Source organism: Dermacentor albipictus, unplaced genomic scaffold, assembly GCF_038994185.2.
Source record: "Dermacentor albipictus isolate Rhodes 1998 colony unplaced genomic scaffold, USDA_Dalb.pri_finalv2 scaffold_20, whole genome shotgun sequence".
NCBI lineage: Eukaryota > Metazoa > Arthropoda > Arachnida > Ixodida > Ixodidae > Dermacentor > Dermacentor albipictus.
In genome coordinates, this window is record NW_027225574.1 from 4,735,873 (window position 1) to 4,754,353 (window position 18,481).

Sequence of the window (18,481 nt, forward strand, 5' to 3'; positions counted from 1 at the left end):
GTTAATATCTGGGGCGTCTCATGCTTAGATTGCGTGAAAATGACCAGCTAATGCCTAATTAGAGATATTAGCATGTGACTTATTCCCCCTTACATGCAGCGTTGTTTGCAAGCCCAGCAGTGGCATCACTGCGGGGGGTTCATTCTTCCACTTGTACATAATACACTTGTAGAAACATGCAGTCTTTTGCATTACAAAGAAATGTAAAAAGTACAGCAAGAGCGAGCGTTGGTCGCAATTTAGTGAGTTCTTTGGAATAAATGCCAGGGAGATGTGCTTCCTCTCTTGTCCGAGTGCCTTGTCCGTCCCCCACAACCAAGCCTCGTCCTCTAATAAGAAGATCCTCGTATGGCATGTGTGAGAAGTGCGATGGTGTTGTGTGGCAGACCACAGGTGCTCCTGTGAAGCCAACTGTGCTGCACACAGCAATGTGGCTAGATTTCTTTAAAAGCGAGTGATCAGCTCAAGCCATGCACTTCTTGCTGTGGCCACGAGCATACCCGCATCGGAAGGCAAAAGCAAGAGCCCACTTCGCTTCCTTTATTTGTGCACATAAAATAAACTTGCAGAGCGCGAGCATTCATTGTTCTGCCCCACCCGCAGGCTTTGTGTGGCATTCGCACTGCAGCTCGGATGTCAGATGTACAGTAGAGAGCAAAAGTCTAGAGACCACAGCATCAGCAAAAAAAAATTTAATTTCTTCTAGCAAAGCCGTGCAACGTGAAATTGTATTATTGCATGACACTGGTTAAACAGGTGTATACAGGTAGCACCACTTGATTTCAGCCCTAATGTATAGGCTGCAAAGAAGAAAAAAATGTTTAGCAAACTCCAGATATTTGCTCTCAACTGTACCAATGAAATTGGCTGAAACCGCACCTTTTCTGCAGCTATGTTGAGCCGATCAGCAGCAGATTCTAGCCTCCCTTTGGATGCATGCCCCAAAATGTGCGAGTGACCCATTAAGTTTTTTTAAATGATTATTATTATCATGGCTTATCACATTGTCATGCACATCATTTTCGATTTAGCGTGGTAAAAATTATCACATTTCTATTCTTGTATGCGATGCACTTGCAATATCAGGGTACTCGTGCATCCCTAATGTTGTAGCCAGTTGTAGAAAGACAGGCCTGTCCTATCACTGTGTACAATGTTAGAACAGATTACTCAAGCACTTTCTCACAGTGTAAATTTATAATGCGCAATGACGCCTCTATAAATATGTGTAGTTTGAATATCTGTATTGTTAGATTTGATGACCATGCTTGCTGCTGCTATCATTGTCAGTTGAGCAGTCCTGCTTCTTCATTATCACTGCATTGTGACATTATTCCTTTTGTGATTGGCCCCTTTGCATTTCTTTACTGCTTTGTGCTCTTCAGCTGCTTGCCTCTTGTTACCTATTTACATGTGTGTACCTGTCCCTCTTCCACAGGCACTGGTTCTCCGTCGCCTCCTACTGTGATGCAAAACCGCAAGAGCATGCCACCATTCACCCATGGTGTGCCTGTCCTGCCACCACTTGTTCCAGGTCAGCGTAAAGGTAAGTCATGCTGCTTCTTTTTAGTGCAAATTCGCTGTGTGTTCTCAAATATTTCTTTGTGCAACCAGTTTTCGGTTTCGACACACTGGGAACAGAATTCACACAAGGGGCAGAGGACAGATTTTATGCAGGCTGTAATTTTGACTGCAACTGCTAACTCTTGTATGTGATGGATCATTGCTGAAAACAGTATGCTGTTGTCCTTGGCTGTATGCATACAGTGTGACCTTGAAATGATATGGAAGGCCGCATTAACGAGATCAGTTGGCACATGAACAGTTGCTTGAAAGTGTACATCAGGTGTAATCAGACAAGTGGTTACATGAATGCTGCAGTTAAATTTTGGGCAAAGAGGTAGAGGTCCGCCTGTCCCGTCTCGCTTGCCATGTGTTGTCTTTTTTGACGCTACAACCCTCTTCTGGAAACATGCACCAACTAGCCCCCCAACAAGTATTACTCAGGTAGAGGTAGTCTGATGAAAAGTCTGGAAAAAGTTAAATTGGGCAAAAGCACTCAAAAAGCTACTTGTAGGGCACAGGCTCTTTTTCATAACCTTCTTCTGCTTGCTTGACTTCTTGGCAAGACTGAATAGTCTTGCCAAGCAACTGCAGGACTACTTGCTTACAGTGCTCTTCACTTCTTTTTCTTTCTTTGGTTTTGCTCTGCTAATATGATTTTTGCTTGTGGCTTCGAGTCTAACGCTCATTATCTCTGTAACGCATTTACTCCCCCCCCCCCTTTTTTTTAACCCTAAGACATGGTGGTGGTGTTCTTGGATAAGCCTGGTTTTTCATCATGGTGACAATTTGTTGTGCTGCAAAATTTCCTATCCTGTTAGATCGTTTTCTTTCTTGTATGTGGGTGTGTTTGTGTGTGTTACTGTGACTTATTAATTTTGTGGGAACCGATATAAGGGAATAACGGAAGAGTTTGAATTTAACCATGTGTTTGTTAAGCTTGTTAACTTGATATGCCAAAAGTGCATTGGATGGTTTCTTGTAACTGCTGCAATTTGTTGGTTTGGTGTCTATGCAGAATGCATGCTTGATATTTACGACCCTATTATCTTGGTGTGAGTGTACATAGTATTTCATATTCGATCTACCTGTTGACTATAGAAAGCAGTGGCCTCATGAGTGTCTGTGCGATGTGATATTGTAGACATTGTTGGGCTCTCATGTGAAGACTTATGTGTCATGCAACTAAGGCTGCATTGTTTAAAATTATTTTGGAAAGGGATACATGCATTGGTTATTGCATAAACATACAAAATATGTGCTCATGCCATCGAAGTTTGGTTTTGGCATATCTTCAGAAATATTTCCACGTCTTTTACCGTATTTACTCGCATAATGATCGCACTTTTTTGTCAGAAAAAATTGACGCAAATTCAGGGGTGCGATCATTACGCGAGTTGAATTTACCGCGGAAAAAAAATTTTTTTTTCGTCCCGCGTTTGCTGCGGGATGCGAGTGCGGGACACCAAAACAAAAATGGCGGCCGGCGTAGCAAGCCGAACGCGCCGAACGCGATTTTTTTTTTTTTTCTTCTCGTGAGTACATTACGTGCATTGAAGCAGTTTCTTCCGTGTCAGTGATGAATAATATCGTTAATATCGGCAAGTTTGCGGCAATAACGTAGCCATGTCCACTTTGAGGGGACAGAAACAGATGGGCGCGCTTAGCTGCCAGTGAAGAAACGCATGGCCGGTGTGCTGCGGAAACTAAGGCATCTGTTTTCACTACTACCCTAACACGGCACGTTTCCGCTAAGGGTGGGCGAATATCTTAGCTGTGTTACAAACCTCGGCGTATGAATAGGGTACACTTTTAACGTATCAGTGTAAGCGTGGCTACTATCATTGCCGCGCGCGATTTGTTGCGTGCTCACGAGTGCAGATGCAAAAAATCGAAAGGCGCCTTTTTTGCTTTTGTTGTCTTCAACCATTATAAAGCCTACCCATAATAAAAGCAAGTTTGGTTGTACCTCTTGTTGCCATGGAAGTGCGGAAAGTGATGAAAGTAATAAAATGAGGCATCTACTTAAGCATGTTTGGTGCGTGCAGACAAGTCGTTCGCGTAGCATTCGACAGATGGTAAGCGCGATCATTATTAGCTAGACTTGGCACACGACATATCGCTGCGGCAAGTTCAGGGTGCGATCATTACACGGGAAATGAAAAAAATCGAATTTTGACGACAAAATTCAGGGGTGCGATCATTACGCGAGTGCGATCATTATGCGAGTAAATACGGTACTTGCCATTATAATTCGAGGAATTCTTGTGCTGACAGCAGGGAGTCTTCACTTTCAATCAAGACTGCTTGCTATTTCCTTCAACTTGCTGAAATTCCCACCACTTCTTGTGTATATAGCTATGCACTTATATACATGCTGGCCATTGGCCAGATTTCTTGAGATGTAGCTATAAGTAGCTCTGAAATATGAGGAAGCACAGCAAACCGAAGACAGCAACTAGCCCAACGTCATGGACTGCTGTATAAGGAGTTCCTCGGTCAGAACCAAAAACAAAAGATCTAATTACTGGTAAGGTAGTGTCTTATGTAGTTGTGTAGGACAACACAAATGGGCCTGTAGTATGGCCTCTGAAGTCGGGCTGTGCCACCCAGCCTCCGAGATTGCGCTTATACCAAAGCTCAGCACAACAAAGGATCGAATATAGCGTGCATTGTTTTGCAAAGGCATGGTGGTACAGGTTTTAAACAGATTAGGAGCACAGTAGAAACACCATATGGATTCCTCATTGTAGGTTTCCTTTGTGACTTCATGGTAGTGGCTTCATGATACAGTCAAGTGGATAACAATTTTTTCATATCATGAGTGTTCTTTTACCTTGTGTGCTTTTGCAGAACTGATTTGCCACATTCCGTGTCCCTGTGCTTCAAGCTGTCCATTATTTGGCCTTGCTCTGCTATCTGCTAACCTTAGCTCAGAAGTAAAGTGGCTGCCCTGGAAAGGCATTGGTCCCTGGTTTAATTCCCAGACCAGGATAAATATTTCAACTGTGAAGCTTTCTTTCTGAGGAACCCGTATGGATTTCCTAATAACTGTGTGGTACAGTCGGGTGGATGACAAGTTTTGCCTTTCATTAATGTTCCTCCACCTTGTGGGCTTTCACAGAATTGATTTGCCACTGTAGGAACCACAAAAAGAAGAAATGGGCAACGCGAGTGTGGCAAAGGCAGTATTTGCTTGTCGATCAGCTGGCATGTACGAGGTGCATTCAAAACATTTTTGCTCGAGAAGATTGAAGAGATGCTTTTTCATACCAGACACATTCCCCACCTTTCATAAACAATGTACTACTAGGGCCTCTTATGGAGTTATGTGGTTGAAAGACTTATTTTTGAGCAGTGTCCAGTTTTTGCTGACAGGTACAGCTTATTAAAAAAGTAAAGACCAATTAGCTGTTTTCACCAATGGCCAACTGGCCTTTTCATTTATTGCAATATGCAGCACAAATGGTCGATCACATGCAGGCTTTACTAGTGCTTGCAGAGCACTGCATTCACAGAATTGGAACTGCATTCACAGAAAGCAGTGTGTTTGCAGCTGCAGTAACAGTAGCAGTGCCTTTCAGGTTAGCATTGACTAGAAAGGACGTCAGCAAAGAATATTAGAGAGTTTTAGAATTGGAGGCGCAAGGCACTGGGCCCCCAAGCCGGGTTGCGTCGGTTGTTCTTGGGTTTATATGAGCAGCAGAGTTTGAGGATTGGGTCGAATGCAGACAGCGTTGGGTTGAGCGCCTCGGGACGCCGAAGTGTGGAAAATAAAAAGGTGCTTGAAAGCAAAAAAAAAAAGAAAAAAAGAGGAACCTCTTTTCTTACAAGTGAAAACGAACAGAATGCATTTTTGAGCAAAAAGAGCGAACAATGTAAGAAACGTAATCACTGTGTTAGTACCGGTTAGTATTACGAATTAAGTATGCGATTCTAAGCCAAGCAAAGCCAATCGAAGCGAAGTGCTCTTCGTTGGTGTTTTCTTGTGTCGCGCTGCGAAAAAACTGAGTTCATCCGCGTGAAATGGCGAAAATAAGTTGAAGTAAATAAAGTTTGCTCTGCGACCATCTGCTGTACGTCATCACTGTCACCCGCGAGGGCGGCCCTAGACGGCTTGGGGCCCACGCTAGTTTTTGATTTTTGGGTCTTGGGTTAACGCGAACGCAAGAACCCAAGACTGGCTTGGGTTCTGCGCATGCGCACTTGTGGCGCGCAATTTCTTTGGGTCCCCAAGCCGCTTGGGCCCCCAATTCTAAAACTCTCTATTGAAATGTAGCAAGACCTGCTTGACATCAATTTGTCAAGGAGCAAAAAGCCTGTGAAGCTGCCATGCCTGGAGGAAAGGATGCGGCTGCTTGTTTGTGTAAATCGAATGGGTTCATTTTGAAGCTACATTGTAATGAAATGTTGATAAAGCTCAATGCTTATGACATAACTGTCTTGGTGTTTGAGAAGCACTTCGTGAAATAAAAGTTCGCGGTGGGTTGACTATGATTTCAAGGTTGTCAAGGGCCTGCTTTGGCCACATTTACAAAACCTAAATAGACAGGTAGACTCGCATTTTCTTTACATATTGTGCATTGTTGTATATGGTCTTACTGCTGTCAATTTAATGTGGCAAATGAAATTGATGTCTGATTTCTGTTGCCTATTTGTTTTGAATTGTCGCTATCTGTACTTTCACATCCATTTTACGTTAAAAGTCTTGCTTAAAGGGTCCCTGAGCCACTCAAGGAGGCTTGGTGAAAAACAGTTTGTGGATGGCATATACTGCTGTGAATATGCACGGCACATGGAGCACAAAGTCGCTCTCTTTCGGGTGCTTTATTTTGTCATATAGCAGATTCCCATACACTGCTGCTATTGGCCAATAGCTGACGTCACTCAAGAAGGGTAATTTGGATCAGTGCGCTTCCTACTGTTACTGTGTATATTTATTAATGAAGTTCAATAAACAGGCTGAAGTAAGCAAAACTGTGCTTTCAAATTTCGATAATTACATCCTCTAGAAACTGACTATCGTATGCTCATGCTGGGCCGCAGCAGTCATAGCCATCGGGTCTTGCCAATTTCGACAAGTTTTTAACGCTCAAGTAACTTCAATCCACACGAAACTTAGTCAGACCATACTCATGCTTTCCAGCACACGCTTGCTCGTGGCCACTCTGGGCAGACGCCTTGGCAAACTGATTGATAGCACTTAAAAAGTGCACAAGTTAGATATAGCTACTATCTGTCGGTCAAGCTGGGGAACGACAAAGCCAGCCCCGCACCACATAGCATGGTCAGACTGCTGCCTATGGGCGCGAGCATGCACTCTAGCCTTGTCGTGCACAAAGCAAATGCCGCGCATACTTACTCGCATGTAGCTGTGGTCTGCTGCGTAGCTGTGGTCTGCTATGTAGTGTGGATACTTCGGCCGCCACGAGGTGCCGCGACGAGTCCTCTGGCTAAGCACACTTCGGCTCGCTGAGGACAGCCGTGTTTGGCTTACCTTTGGTGCATCGCAGCCACCAAAATCAGAAGTGGTATCGTCGTTAACATCCAAAAACAAATTTGAACTGTATGCCACGGTGACATTCGGAAGACGGAGCATTGTGGACACGCCCCGCTCCACTGTAGCCTTCACAGTGCAAGGCATTGAAGGAGTGGAAGCGCCGTGAAGGCTGTCTTTGATTGCAAATAACTGAACTTTTGCTAAACGCATTGGAGTCCTTTTTGCGGCAAAGTATTTCTGAAATAGCCTATTTTCATTCAAATGCCTTTCTCCACTTCAATAAAAAGTGGTTCAGGGCCCCTCTAATTCCAAAGAAAGTGCCCATTTGCAAGATTAAGCATGTCTTCCTGAAGTTATAACTGCCACGTTAAGTGTAGGGGACACCCTGCTGATATTGCCAGTCTCCTCTCATGGGTTAATTCACAAAACACTTTACAGGTAGCACAAAAAAAAATATTCACTGGTGCAGGTGTAGTGGTAAATTGGGCATCACACACAATTGGGTTGATGTTTTGTTTGGTGTTTTGGAATAAGACCATATAAGAACACTGCATCCCGTAATTTTATGTCATTAAGTCGACTCTCGTTATAACGGACCCTGATAATCCGACAAAAATGTCCGTTTTATCCGAAGTCCGTAATAGCCGAAACGCCTCACTTCTGAAAGTTTGGTCGCGATGTGTAACAGTGTCATTGCAAAGAGTGAGTGAAGAATGTCCGAAGTAAAACACGAGCCAAGAAAGTCAGTTTCGCCCAAAAAGGGGAAGCATCGATTGCAATAGCTAATTAGTAGATAGGTATGCGAAGAAAGGTTAGTAGCGTTATCGGCCGTATAAAGTTGTAAACATTCGCATACTAACTACATTAACAAGCATGATGTCACGCGCGCACAGGTAAACATGGACACATCTCGCTCGATGACCGCAGAAAGTCGCTCTTATAATGTTAGGGTGAGGAATCGCGGCAGCACTAGCGAGTCAATTGACCTTCGCGCCCTCTCTCTCTTTAAGGCGATCGTGGAAAGCACAGCGCATACGAAGCTACCGGCACTGGGCGCACTTTTTACACATCGCAAATCGCTTTGAAGATGAGGCCTGTGCGGGCGCGCACTTTGCCCATATTGCTTTCAAGATACCGCGGCCGTAAGCAGCAGCCGCCGGAGTAGAACTCCCTCGCCTCTGCCCTGTGCCTCGAGCGTGAAACAAGACGGTGCGCTTCCGCCCGGCTGCTCTCACGCGCGCGATATTGGGCCACGATTGTTGGCTTGCCCTGGCAAGTCAGTTGTCAGCCCGTGTTGACATGGCAAAAGTCCATTTTATACGCCCTATTTTGAGAAAACTCACGCTAATTTTGTCCGTTGTAGCACGGTCCATTAAAAGCGAACTTCATTGCATTAATAAAATAGGTACAGCAAACTAAAGTTGAAATATGGTCCTTATATCCGAAAGTCCGTTGTATGCGGGTCCGTTGTAACGAGTGTAGACGAATACACTTGAGTATGCAGCACTATGCCCTGTTTACTTGTTCATTTTTTTTGTGCTCCCTGTAGGGGTGCTTATCACTATTGTACTGTCACTTTAGTTCTAAATAGAACATAGTATTGCTGCCATGTTTCTGTGTTTAAAGGGACACTAAAGGTTACTATGAAGTCAAGTTAAAGTGATAAAGCAATGCACTAGAACGTCGTAAGACGTCAATATAATCACGAACAAAGCTTTAGTAACCGAGAAATTGAGGTAAATGCATGACACGATTTGAGATCTCCCTAGCGACATTCCGGTACTAGCCCGATGACGAAGGCACTCCTCATCATAATTAGGCACTAGTACTCAGCTACATAAGACAGAAGAAAATGCTACTTGTCTACTTCTGTTCAATTCTAAGAAAAAATAAAATTTCGACGTTACCATTCAGTAGTATGGGTGGTCGAAAGGTTTTGTTTTCGCTCGACTCTGCGCCGCGCGCGCTTTGGAGTTTCAGTTGTTTCATTATCGCGTCATGCTGTGCTGGTTCTGCTGGCTCGCGAAACTTGCATTTAGAACAAGCAGTGAGAATGCCACGTCCATGTGATGTCGTGGGACGCATGAACAGTTCGCGGAACTTGGCCAAGGGCAGTTGCAGCGGTGAATCCAACATTACTTATCACTGTGTGCCAACGAGTGAACCTCTCCGTTCAAAGTGGTTAAGTGCCGTACCTCTGCCACAGCGCGTTGGAAAAGCGCCGAAAAATCGCAGTGTGCTCGCTGCACTTTCGTCCAGAGGGATTACGAGTTCAACGCCGACTTACTGAAGTCATGTGGAGTGCCTTTCAAAGCAATGCTTTCCCGTAGCGCTGTTCCGTCGGTCCCGCCTGCATTCTCCGAAGCGCAAGAACAACTGCAGGTCGGAGACGGGGGCGGTGAGTGCGGCATTTGGTTTTCACAAAGGAAAAGCTACAAATGCGCGAATATGTACAGCCATGACATACAGTTGCCGTCGTAGTAGTGCGCAACGACGCCAGCAGCACGAGCCCTCATCAGCAGGTCATGTTCATCAGTGCTTAAATCGCTGAAGTCGAGCCCAGCATCACAAGCCAATGTGTCATTGTCAGGGTCGTACATTGCAACGAGCAAGCGTCAAAGTTGGCGTCGTAAAATAAAGACCCAGCTTATCGTCGCGGGCTTTCCCTTCCGCTAGCCACCATAGTTCCGCTTTCGCGCTGCTGTCAGCTCTGCCTTGGCTCTGTTTCTGGCGGTGCGTTTGCGTTTTGCGCAGAAAAGCCGTAGCGCCGTCTGCGGGCGCCGTTTTACTCACCGACGGCGCAACGTCACTATGAGACCATGACGTCACCACACCTCGATCTGAGGACGGGCGATTTGAAATGCGCTAGAAGTACACGGACTCTTAAGAACACATTTTCTCTTAAAATAAGTCTCTTCTTCACATGAAAGAAGCGTTTCGAGGTTTCTGGGATGGTATTTGAACACTCCACATTGACTTAATATTAACCTTTAGTGTCCCTTTAATGCGTTCCTGGAATGCTGTTTTGCTGTTTTGGGGACTAAATATTGGGCCAAGAGCTGACTAGAGGCACTTGATTTCCCTTTTGTACATGATGTTTCCACACATCAGTAATGTACAGTTATACATTGTATCATAGCCGTGAATTTGTGCACAAATTCAATACCACACTCTGGTACTTTGGACTTTCTCATAGCATTTCTCCCCCTTGCATGTCTTTGCAAATTTTATTTACAATTTTGCTTCGCCTTGCATGCTTCCTTTTTTTCTTTTCTTTTTCGTTGCTGCTTTCTGTAATGTAGCTCTTCTAGTTAATTTAATGCTTCTTTCATTGATCCCACTACTTTATCTTTTCTAACTATATTAGCACTAATCATTATTGCATATAAATCTTAGTTGCTGGTAATTGCTGTTCATTTCATTTCTTTTTCTTTTATTATCTCTGGTATTCTGCATCTGCGCCTGTGATTTGATAGCTCCATGAGGTCCCAGTGCTTTCACTTCCATTGTAGTCAATGTCAAGTTAAATCACATCTTGTTTGATCAGATGAAAATTTTCTGTGCTATTCATATCATATAAGGACTGGATATTTACCCATCTGCATTTCAACCTCTCCTAAATATGTTTATAAATGTATCTTCACCGCCATCTTATATTTAGCTCAATTTCAAGTACACCTCACCTGCATACCAAATTTTAATTCCAATGCAGGTAGTTGCATGACTCCCAAGATAAAGAATCCAGAGACAAGACATAATGGAGTTTTGTGCTGTTGAAACCATTAAATTTTATGTATATTTCTTTCTTCTATGCTCTATAGTACTTAATTTGATGGACATGAATACCAGCAATGGTCCTTTCTTAAATTAAATTTGGAACAGGCCCTCTGGTAGCAGTTTAATGTGCAAACAGTTTTCATACTGAAACTTTGAGCAGTTTTGCTCACACATTAAACAATCTTCAAGGAATTTTAGCCATGTAACATGGCAGAAATTCTGAAAGAACATGTTAAAACAGATTGACTCAAGTTTTGATAGTGAGGCATAGACCAATTTTCAGGCTATGGTGACTACCTATGCAAGCTGGCTATTTGCCAGCAAGGGAAGCACCTCAGTTCTTCTTAGGCACAGCTGTACCTGCTGCAAAATGGTTTTGACTTTGTGCCATCAGTAATTTTTTTGGGCTGCAGTCACTTCTTACATGCCTCGCTTTTGCCATCTGCCACTTTAGTGTGCAACTAAGTACTGCTTGCGCTTGTCCTTGAGAGGACTGCTTCAATTTATGCTGTAAAAGTGCTCGCTGTTTTCCTACCTTTTGTTCGCAGTGCATTTGGAGCTGCTTAATGTGAATGCTAGTGCTATAGGCTTAAGTGCTCGCATACTCTTACCTGTTTGTGTTGGCTTGTTCTTGCCCTCTCCCTTCCTCTGAATCTGCTTCCCTCCCCTGGCGCACGCTCGTGTCCTTGGCATATCCAGGTATCTTGTCCCCAGCAAGCCTGCTGATGCCTCCCCCTCCCCCTCCCCCACCCAAGGGTAAGGGGCCACCGCGGCGACCCCCCGACTACAACGTCGCTGCCCAGATGGCAGCCCGAAGCAGACAAGCCCAGCAGCTACATCGGGCCCGTAGTCAAGAAGTCATGGCGGCCACTGTTGCGGCAGTGGCAACAGCAGCCAGTTATGCCTGTGAAGTGACTACTGATCCAGCTACTGACCATGAGGCTGATGAGGAGGGTAGGTGGCCTACCTAAAAAGGAGGCATCACTATAGGACGCAATGTCGCAAAATGCCTTGTCAAAAGACCCACACAGATTCAAAAGACCCACACATACTGAATAGACATTCAGATACTGAATAGACATTCAGTATGTGTGGGTCTTTTGAATTCCGGTTCACAGCATGTAAAGGCCTTGTCACTGAAAACTTGCATTTCTTGTACCTTCAAGGTCAAGTATGCACTTCTGACTGCATGGACTATGTATGTGCGTTCCGTTCGGTTCACTTCTATGAACATAGCTTGCTGTAGTGGCTCAGCAGCTATAGCTGACCACAAGGTCACAAGTTCATTTTCCATCTGCAGTGGAAAATGCAGTGGCAGTGGCAGAAAGCGTAGATGCCACTTTGTCTTCAGTGCACATATAGTGACAGGTGTTCAAAATTAGTTGTGAGGTTGCCTCTGTGGCATCTCTATGACATAGGTGGGACTTTAGGATGTGCAATGCCATCAGTGTGTGAGCATACTGTTCTATGTTTAAGGTGTGCAGAATGTTTGTGTCAATTAAATGTGATGAGGACTGTGCAGGAAGGTTTCAGGCCTGCTTATTAAGAAATTGTTGGCAGAAGCTTCTTTCTTTCCAACCTTTTAGTATTTCAGTTGCCTACTTGGTATTCTTTACTTTCAGTCTGCTTTTTTAATCTGAAGGTCTATAAGTTTTAATAGGCAGACCTATTATGGGCATTATGGGTGGCAGTATCTTGACTCTAGTGCTGACATAAGCTGTATATTTAGTATATCGCATTTCCTCACAAAGTTTTCTTGCTTGAAGAGCCCATTAGGAAATGTGTTAGTCAACAACTCTAGTAGGAACTTAAATTTAATAGTCTTTGGGTTGACAATTAAAACAGTGCTGTCATAAACTGATGTGAAAGGTTGATTCATTTTCACGCAGACAGGCACGGTAGTTTTCGCATATTATTTGAAGTGCTTCTTCTAGTGCAGAAAAACTGCAGAAATTTTTTTGGTTATTTTCTACAGATTTGCAAACAGAATCATTACCACACTAATGAATTGTAGAAAGGTTTGCGTTTTACTGGGATACGCTTTCAATGTAGCCATCACAAACATCAAGGCACTACCAAACGCACGCAAAAATTTGAGTGTCAGAAGGGCAACATATCCAGTCACGTCTGTTTTACACCAAAAGAAATTGTTACTAATGCGATGGTGGGCATTCATAGTGTGGCAAACAGGCACACTTCTTCATAGTTGGTCTGCTGACTTGATTTTCTGTGCTTTCCACACCACCCTTTTGTGTTTAATATAGCCATAGGTCAGAAAAGTCAGATTCTGGCCTTCTTAAATATGAATTATTGCATGAGTGTATCTATGTGTTTTATTGCTGAGGACAGTCTTGCACCATATACCAGGAGCATGCTCTTGTACTTTGTATTTGAATGGTGGGAGCAAGTCGGATCAATTTTATGGTGTTGGTCTCCACATTTGGTTAACTTCATCCTTGTGTAATGCATGTCCCATAATCAACCTTGCCTGCCTTTTGCATTGCTGCACGCTTACCACATTGCATCTTTTCTTGCCACATTTGACTGCCTTGCTGTTGTAGCACTCTGCACCTTATGTATGTGTTGCTGGGCTTTGCGTGTTATTTTGGATTCCTTGCCCTTTTTGTTTCATTGTCGCTTGTCAGGGGGACATCTCGCAAGTTATGCCCTCAGTAAGTATCCAGCTATAGTTAGTAAAGCCAAATAAGGATCTGCTGGTCCTTGCCGAGTGAGACTTGATGGCATTTTGAGTGGCTGACACATTCAGGAACATGAATTTATGAAGCATTGAAACCTTTGCCATAGCACTTTGCATGTTGCCTTCACCTACGTAAGATAGGGAATTTGCTGCAAAATTATACTGACCAAGCTTCACAGCGGTTGTAGGCATCATAATTTGCACAATAATTGCCTATATGATTAATGAAGTGAATTTTCAATAAGGAGCTTTTAACCCCATATTGCCGAGTGTATCATATGCTACATTATTCTGATACCTAAAAATTCTTATTTAAAAGGGCCGTGGACCACTTTTTATCGAAGTAGAGAAATGCATTTGAAGTTAAATTAGACTACTTTAGACATACTTTACCGCAAAAAAGCTCTTCAATGTGTTCAGCAAAAGCAGAGTTATTGGCCATCAAACATACCGTTCACGGTGCTTTCGCTACTTCTTCAGTCATTTGAACTACGAAGGCTATGGCAGATGGGGATGTGCCCACAATGCTGCATCACTGAACGTCAACTGGCACACAGTTCAAATTTGATTCTGGATGTTCACATAGACACCACCATTTCCGATTTAGGTGCCTACAACGTGCCAAACGCGGTTGTCGTTAGTGAGCCGCAGTGCACTCAGCTATCTGCCAGTGAACTCTTAGTGGCACCCCACAATGGCTGCCATACCTACGCTAAATAGCAGACCACAGCTACATGCAATTGAAGCGTTTGCTTTGCACACGACAGAGCTAGAGTGTGCGCTTGCACTCGTATGCTCCTGTCTGGCTGTGCTACGTGGTGTGGACCGGCTTTGTCCTGCACCAGCTTGATCGACGGATAGTAGCCACATCCAACTTGCACGTTTTGAAGCTCTATCAATAACTCACTGCAAAGCAAAGTCTGCCAAGGCAACCAGGAGCGGCCAGGAGTGAGCGCACGCTGGCAAGTGTGCGTGTGGTCTGACAATAAGTTCCGTGTGGTTCGAGGCTAGTTAAGTGTTCAAAACGAGTCGAAATTAGCGAGACCCAACGGCTATGACACTGTTGAGCAGAATGGCCGAAGTTTAATTCCTACTCGGGCCGTGGCGGCCGAGCATGAGCAGACGATAGTCGGCTTCTTCCAGAAGTAATTATCAAAATCTGAAAGCAGATTTTTGCTTACTTCAACCTGTTTATTAAACTGTGTCAATAAACATACACAGTAACAGAAGCGCACTGATCCAGACCCCCCCTCTTGTTTGATGTCAGTCAGCTATTAGCCAATAGCAGCCGCATATGGGAATCTGCTGTATTACGAGATAAAGCGTCCAGAAAAGAGGGATCAGCAGGCTTCTGTTGAAGAGAGCGTTTGAGAGAAAAGTAACTTTGCGCTCCTCTTACAAGATCCACGCGTTGCACATGACTGCAAAATTTGACTGAGATGCTCACAGCAGCGTATGCTATCTGCAGACACTGTTCTTTCACCAAGCCCGAGGGGTAGTTAAGCGCCCCCTTAAGCATGGGAGACCTAACATATAGTATGTAGTAGTGTTTTTGATATGCCATGACAAGTTCTCAGTTGTCGACAGTTCAATAGACCAAGTACTAAATAATTATTGTACAAATTTGTTTTTACCTAGAATATCATTTCATTGTTCTCTTATTTTTATTTTTTGTACAAATACTCTTGAAAGCCAGAAATAAAGGTAAATAAGTTATAATTTTATTTATGTGGAATTGTGTTTAGCCATTACAGGGTTAGTTTGACTTTAGTAACAGGTTGTAATTGCTGAAATCGACGTTAATGTCTCCACATGGAGGTAAAGAAAAATGCAGTTAGAAAAAATTTTACTCGACAAACAGGAGCAGCAATGCATTTCACAACATATTTAGAGTCTCTGTTTTTCGACACTGTTGCAAGGCACATAGCTTCTAGCAAAATCGATCATGTGATTACAGAAAAATTTTGTTAATAATCATACTGGAAATTGTCTTGCTGTGCCACAATATTAAAGGACAGACTTGAAATGTATTTCGCCATTGATGTTCATATTCAAGTCCTAATTGGCCATCATTTGCCTGCAAGAGCAACTCTGTTACACCTACAGTCCTTACATTGTTTATTCTATTCAGCTTTAGCTATTCGAAGGATGCTCCAGGCCAGTGGGGCCCTTATTTCTTTTCGGTTGCGATCATGCTTGTAAGCTGATGTCTCTATTTTTTTTCTTTAGATATTTTGTTTCTGTAATTGACAAACTCTCTGCTGTGGTCTTGCATCCAGTGTAACGAGGATTATTGACCATCAGCAGCAAGCCAAGAGCCACTTAAGCAGCAGCAGTGATGCTCTGCCTCTTTTAATGATTGCAGTAGAACTGATACCAGTAGCCAAATCACTAGTTTACATTAGTTTTTTTAATGTGGGCTAGATACATTGGTCAATGTATCTAGCCCACAAATAATGTTGGGGGCTGTGTGTAAAAGGCCATTAACATGGGCATCAAAGATGAAGTTAATATATTAGCCGACCGCCTTTACCTGTACACATTTCACAAATTGCTTCTTTCATAATTGTTTAGTGCTGTATGCTTTTTTTTTTTTCATTTGGAAGAAAGTTCTGCTTAATTAAGGATTCGTACCACATTGTCTCTCTTGTCTTCTCTGCATCCCACAGATGAAGACGAAACACAGGTCTCTGCCGTGTGATCTCCTATGATGAGCAAGGAACCAAGCTTCACCCATTGCAGAAGTTCTATGAGCAAAACTGGTTGCCGTTGATGGAAACACAACCTGAGGGGGCCACTAGTCGACGACGGACGTGAGAAAGCTGTGCCGTCTGCACTGCCTCCAAATGGCACGGCAGTCGTGTGTGTGTGCATTGGTGTACAAGACCGTTTGTGCAGAAATGAATGTGCTTTTTATTTTCATTTTCAAACCTCTTGCTTCTCGCGTCCTTTATTTGAAAAAAAAAAAGTGTTACATATTTGCCATTAGACTGTGCTTGTGTTTCTCCGTTCAGCACTTTACAGCACCTTGTTTCGAGCTTGCACTTTGAGCAGGGCAAAGCAATGTATTCTTGCTTTCTGTGAGCATGCACAAGAAAAGCTAAACTTGGAGGAAGAAGAAAGAAAACCAAAGATCTAGTGATGTGTACAAATGCTTTTTATATATTAGTGTAACATTTAATGCACCACGTCTGAGAGCACTCTCCCTGCACTTTGCTTGTACCATATCGTCTCGTGACAGCCTTTCAAAAAAGGGCTCAAACTCATTCGTTTCGTCTTTGGGTGTGACAACAGAAGACACCTTGTGTTGTACCTTTTTGCTTTTGCCTCGAGATTTTATTATCTTGACATGGCAAGCAGTGTAATGTAAAAGTTTTGTATATAGGGCAACTTGTTTCTTTTGCCATTCATAGCACTGGTCCCATTTTAATGTTGCTTCCTTGCTATGTTTCTTGTGCCCGTTTACTGTTATTTTTGTTTATCTAGCTCGGCTGCGCTGGGTATTGAGCATCTGTAGCTTGTTTCCCTCTCCTTTCATTTCTTCTGGCTTTTGCGTATCATGACTTCTCGTTTCATATGTAATAAGGTACACAACCAGCATCTATGAGAGCTTGACAATGTGCTTGCAATGCGTGGATGGCAGTTCTGAACTATATTAATGTTGCCACCACTTTATCCAGTAAAAACATTGTATGTGTCTTTTGCCTTTTGAGTTTCTTTAAGATGCCTGCAGTAAGTGCTACTGCATGCTTGTTTTCAAGGTATCACATTTGTAACAGGCCTTTTACTGTGGAGCTCTCAAGTATAGTCATCTCACTTTGTTTGTATGGATTATAAAAGAGCATTGGCGGCAATATAAATATACTAAAGATAAAAAGTTCAGCCGATACATATGCTGAAGGTATATTAAGTCCATGCTTTAAAAGGTAGCAAATTGTAAAAGTTAATGAACAAAGCGGCTTTTAGGTTTGACTTATTTGCAAGCATGCAACATCATGCTTCTAAAATGTGTTGTCAGTCACTGCTGTCCTGTGAAGAGCAGGCGCTTCTGTTCCCTACCTTGTCAAGAATGTGCTGCTGTGGCATCAGTATTATTATGCTTTATCCATATCAACTCCTCAGGTATCAGTTTGCATCCATCACAAAAACACCCCACTCATTTCTGCTGCTATAAACCTGCATTTAAACCATTATTGCTGTCATGGGGAGAATGTTTGTCTGTTGAGCTGCAGCAGTCACACAGGATTCATTTTTCTACTTAATGTGCAGAAGTGTAGTTTTCTAGGCGACATCTTTCCTTGCCAAAATTTTCACAAAATTTGCGCATTCATCTGTGGTTTCCTGAAACCTTGTGCACACTGCTGCCTCGTCACTTTTGTAACAACGTTGTCTTTCTCCTCCCCAAGATATTTTTGTACTGCCAAGACAAGAACTTCTATGGTCATGTAAAGAAGGCAGAGACAAAAGAGATCTGTTGTATAGTGGTCATATCAGAGGTGTACATAGTTAAGACAAATCCATAATAAATATGGAAATGCTTTCAGTGCTGTCTGTTCACTGTCCAGTGATTTCATTTTCTCCTCCTACTTATCAGAACAAGTTTAACATACCGTATTTCAAACTCCTCAGCTTTTCTTTATTTAAAAATCAAAATGTAAACATGCAGACACACTGCGTGCACTCCTTGCATGGTTGTGCTTGAGGTATGCACTATAGTGAGGGAGTCAACACCTCCCTGCAGCGCTCCACCTCTCTCCAGCACTTTCACAGGCTCGCGCTACCGCTCAGCTAGCTGCAATGCGGCGAAACAACTCGGGTGGAGCCACGGAAGAATACTTTTATTAAAATGGAGGAATGGGAAACTTTCAGAACCTTAAAAGATTGCCTACATGGCATCTACAACATGTCCTGTTTTGCAATAAATTTCAGAATTTAGTTATTGC

At 43.2% G+C, this 18,481-nt stretch overlaps 1 protein-coding gene across 13 annotated transcripts in view; it reads left to right on the top strand.

Moving 5' to 3' along the window:
- LOC139052213 (rap guanine nucleotide exchange factor 2-like) overlaps positions 1-18,081 on the top strand; it is a 784,545-nt gene extending 766,464 nt beyond the window's left edge. For 12 of the 13 annotated variants that reach the window (XM_070529294.1, XM_070529298.1, XM_070529297.1 and 9 more), the window contains 3 exons: positions 1,439-1,546; positions 11,540-11,794; positions 16,208-18,081. In XM_070529294.1, coding sequence (XP_070385395.1) covers positions 1,439-1,546; positions 11,540-11,794; positions 16,208-16,239 — 395 coding nt within the window. In that variant the 3' untranslated portion in view covers positions 16,240-18,081. The remainder of the gene's footprint in view (positions 1-1,438; positions 1,547-11,539; positions 11,795-16,207) is intronic. The other variant, XM_070529299.1, reaches the window with a different exon arrangement.
- The last annotated feature ends 400 nt before the right edge of the window (positions 18,082-18,481 follow it).